Source organism: Galeopterus variegatus, unplaced genomic scaffold (genome assembly GCF_000696425.1).
Source record: "Galeopterus variegatus unplaced genomic scaffold, G_variegatus-3.0.2 Scaffold1346, whole genome shotgun sequence".
Lineage (NCBI taxonomy): Eukaryota > Metazoa > Chordata > Mammalia > Dermoptera > Cynocephalidae > Galeopterus > Galeopterus variegatus.
The window spans coordinates 208,467-211,694 of record NW_007727457.1 but is presented as its reverse complement, the minus strand read 5'-3'; the positions used below and the strand labels follow the sequence as shown (position 1 = coordinate 211,694).

General features: G+C 41.0%; 1 protein-coding gene across 1 annotated transcript in view; it reads right to left on the bottom strand.

The window, feature by feature from the left end:
- The window catches only part of RFX4 (regulatory factor X, 4 (influences HLA class II expression)), a 162,713-nt gene that overhangs the window by 71,849 nt on the left and 87,636 nt on the right, over positions 1-3,228 (bottom strand). The window contains exon 6 of the mRNA XM_008576416.1: positions 1,191-1,404. Coding sequence (XP_008574638.1) covers positions 1,191-1,404 — 214 coding nt within the window. The remainder of the gene's footprint in view (positions 1-1,190; positions 1,405-3,228) is intronic.

The window sequence follows — 3,228 nt, the reverse complement described above, 5'->3', positions numbered from 1 at the left end:
AGAAGTGCATCTGCCCAAATCACCATAAGGCATTTGGAAATTCTCTGGAATCTGCTTGGCAAAACCAAATTTCATCTCCCCTTCTATTTGTCCAGGAATTTTGAAGCCATGGTGCAGGAGATTTGTGTCTTTGTTGACAAAAAAAGCAAATTTGAGAAAAAATAAAGATTTATCTAATTTTTACATTTAAAGCATCCCTTACAGATATAAGTTCATTTTCTTCATTTCAGAACATAGACATGCATTTTATATAAACTTAAGTTTGCTTATACCAGCACCCGCCTCTCCACTTGTCTATATGCTTCCTGCAAGCGGGACTCATGTCTCATGGTCACCTGCATCCCAGCTCCGGTGTGACAGGTAGACTTGGTAAGGGTTCCAAATGTATTAAGAGCCTGGGGCTGCATCAAGATAGGTGCATCAGAGATATGAGACTCCAACAGGAACTTCCCCAAATTTGTTTTTCCAGTAACTTGCTCCAAATACTCCATGATCAAAACTATTTGGTCCACTATACCTATAAAATCTCCTTAGTGTGTGGGACAGATTTCACCAAATGTCCTGCAGCACATGGGGAAATGAACTTTATCCTGTGGAAAAGCAATCCAGAAAAAAGGAGTCCTTTCTTTGTGAAACGAGTGTATGTAGGTGGTATCATAGGGCAGGTGTGCAGGTAGAAAGACAGACAGATGATAGAGAAGATAGATGATAAATAGATGGATATGATAGAAGGATAGATAATAGATATATACAACAGTATTTCCAAAAGTTTGTGGAAGAATAGAATTAAAAGATAATACAAATATTTCCATAAACTTTTTGAAGTACCCTCATATATGATAGACAGACATAGATTGATCAGTAAAGCTTTTTTATTTTAGAATACTTTTGGACTTATAGAAAAGTTATAAAGATGGTACAGGGTGTTCCCATATCCTCACACCCAGGTACCCCTATTGTTAACATCTTACGTCTGTATGGTACATTCGTCACAACGAATAAACCAATACTGATACATTATTAACTACAGTTCATACTTTATTTAGATTTTATTTTTATATTTTTAAACTCACTGTCAATAAAAGTGCGTGTGTGTGTGTGTGTGTGTGAGTGTGTGATTACATGTGAGTATGAGGGAGATACAGAGAGACAGAAGCCCCCGCTCCCACTATCACTTTGGGCACAGTTACCTTCTCCTCAGGCAGGCTGGCTGGCAGATTCAGGTCTTTGACATTTGGGAACTCTGGCAGCAACGTCCCAAGTTTGGACCGGGGTGAATATGCCACAGTCTGTTTACTCACTTCTTTCTTGCCTGTCTCGCTCACCCAGGCAGCTCCTTTCTTGGAATACATCACATCATAATATTGGGAGCTTTCCTTCACTGCAATGCCGTAGTAGTGGTACCTGGGCCACAAAGAGAGAGAGAGACCCACATGCACCTCTATTAGAAGGGGTTTCCTGGGTTGGGGGCAGGGGTTGCCCAAGGCCGAGGATGGCAGGGCTTATTCTATCTGGGGCTAGAAGAGTTAACTCTCTTGTAAGGGTTGAAATCCCTGAAATCTAGAATTAAACCATAGTTCCACGTTGCCAGCCATCAATCAGGCAGGTAAAAATAACCAAAATTGCCTCCTACAGAAAATGTTAAGTCAAATACTTTGCAGAGAGGGGATGAAAAAAATTTCCATTTGTACTTGATCTCTTATGTAGCTAAATGTGATCCCAGGGCATAGTACTTGAGTGTCCCCTCTCTGTGGGGACCCAAGCAGAAGGATGTGTTTGTGACTACTAATGCACCACCAACAAAAAATCATCTGGCCTATGTTTTTCTTAATCAATAAATGGTAGTCTCAAAGTACTGTATTTTTAAAAAGATAAACTCAGTGCTTCAATTGATAATGAATGTAAAACAAAGACTAGAACTTCTTATTAACTAAAAATGGGCTTAATAATAGCAATCTTTTCAATTAACACTAATAAGGGATGGAGGCTGCATTTTGTTCAGATTTTAGCTACAATCCATTGAGCACTTGCTACATGCTGGGCACTCTGCAAAGTGCTTTCCATGCGTTAATTTGTAAAATAACCCTACGAAATGGTGATTTTTACAGTGTTTATACAGATGAGAAAATGAGGAAAGAGAGCTCGAGTAATTTGCTCAAGGTCATATAGCTCTTTAGAGGAAGAACCAGTTCCTGAACACAGGTCTGTGTTTGACTACAAAGCCACCACGCTGTACTTACAGGAAACCCTGCATGGTAGTATTATAAACTTTGATGTTTGTCACACTGCATGGTAGTATTATAAACTTTGATGTTTGTCAGAATCACTTATGGAGCTTAACAAAAATACACATTTTCAGGCCCCTTCCCAGGACCTACTAATTTAGAACATTTGGGAATGGGGTTCAAGAATAAACATTAAAACAATCACCACAGCTAATTCTGAAGCACATCAGTTCAAGATCTACGGTGCTAAGTGCTTGACACCCAATATCTTATTGAATCTCACAAAATCCCCATGAGGCTGGAACTAATTATTATTATTACTATTATGATTATTACCTCCATTTTACAGATGAGGAAACTAAGGCCTGGAGAATTTAAGTAAAACACTCAAGATCCCCCAGTGAATAAGGAGTAAGGCAGGATTTGAACCTCTAAAGGGTGTTTAACCACTATACTATACCAGCCATTCTCAAACTTTACTATTAAGAATCACCTACGAAACAGACTTAGTAGGTGTGGAGTAGATTTACACAGTCTCACAGAAATATTAAGGTAAATAACTCATGGACCTCGGTTTTGGAAACACCATATGACACATCAGCCACTTTTCTCCACCCCTGGAGATATGGTGATAGTCACGAAATAATACAAGTGAGCAAGCATTTGGAGTTACGGGACAGACTTTCACAGGGAGGGACAGACGACACACACGACCTTTCCTCTCCCCCACCCCCTTTACTCCTGGTACCATTCTGTGGCACTGCTGCTCAGAGGGTGGCTCGCCTCTATCTGTGTGCCTGCCGGGATGAAGAAGTGGGGCCCTCCGAAGGCAGCCCAGTTCATCTTAAGTCAGTGTGGTTCTCAGAGAGTTCTTCTCTGTGTTGAGCGAATATCTGCCTCCTGCGCCTTCTGCTTCTCAACTGTCATAACTGCCTTTCCACCAGAGAGGCTCTCCTTGGGGGGGGGGGGGGGGGGGCTTCCGGTTGCCCCAGAAACACCCTTC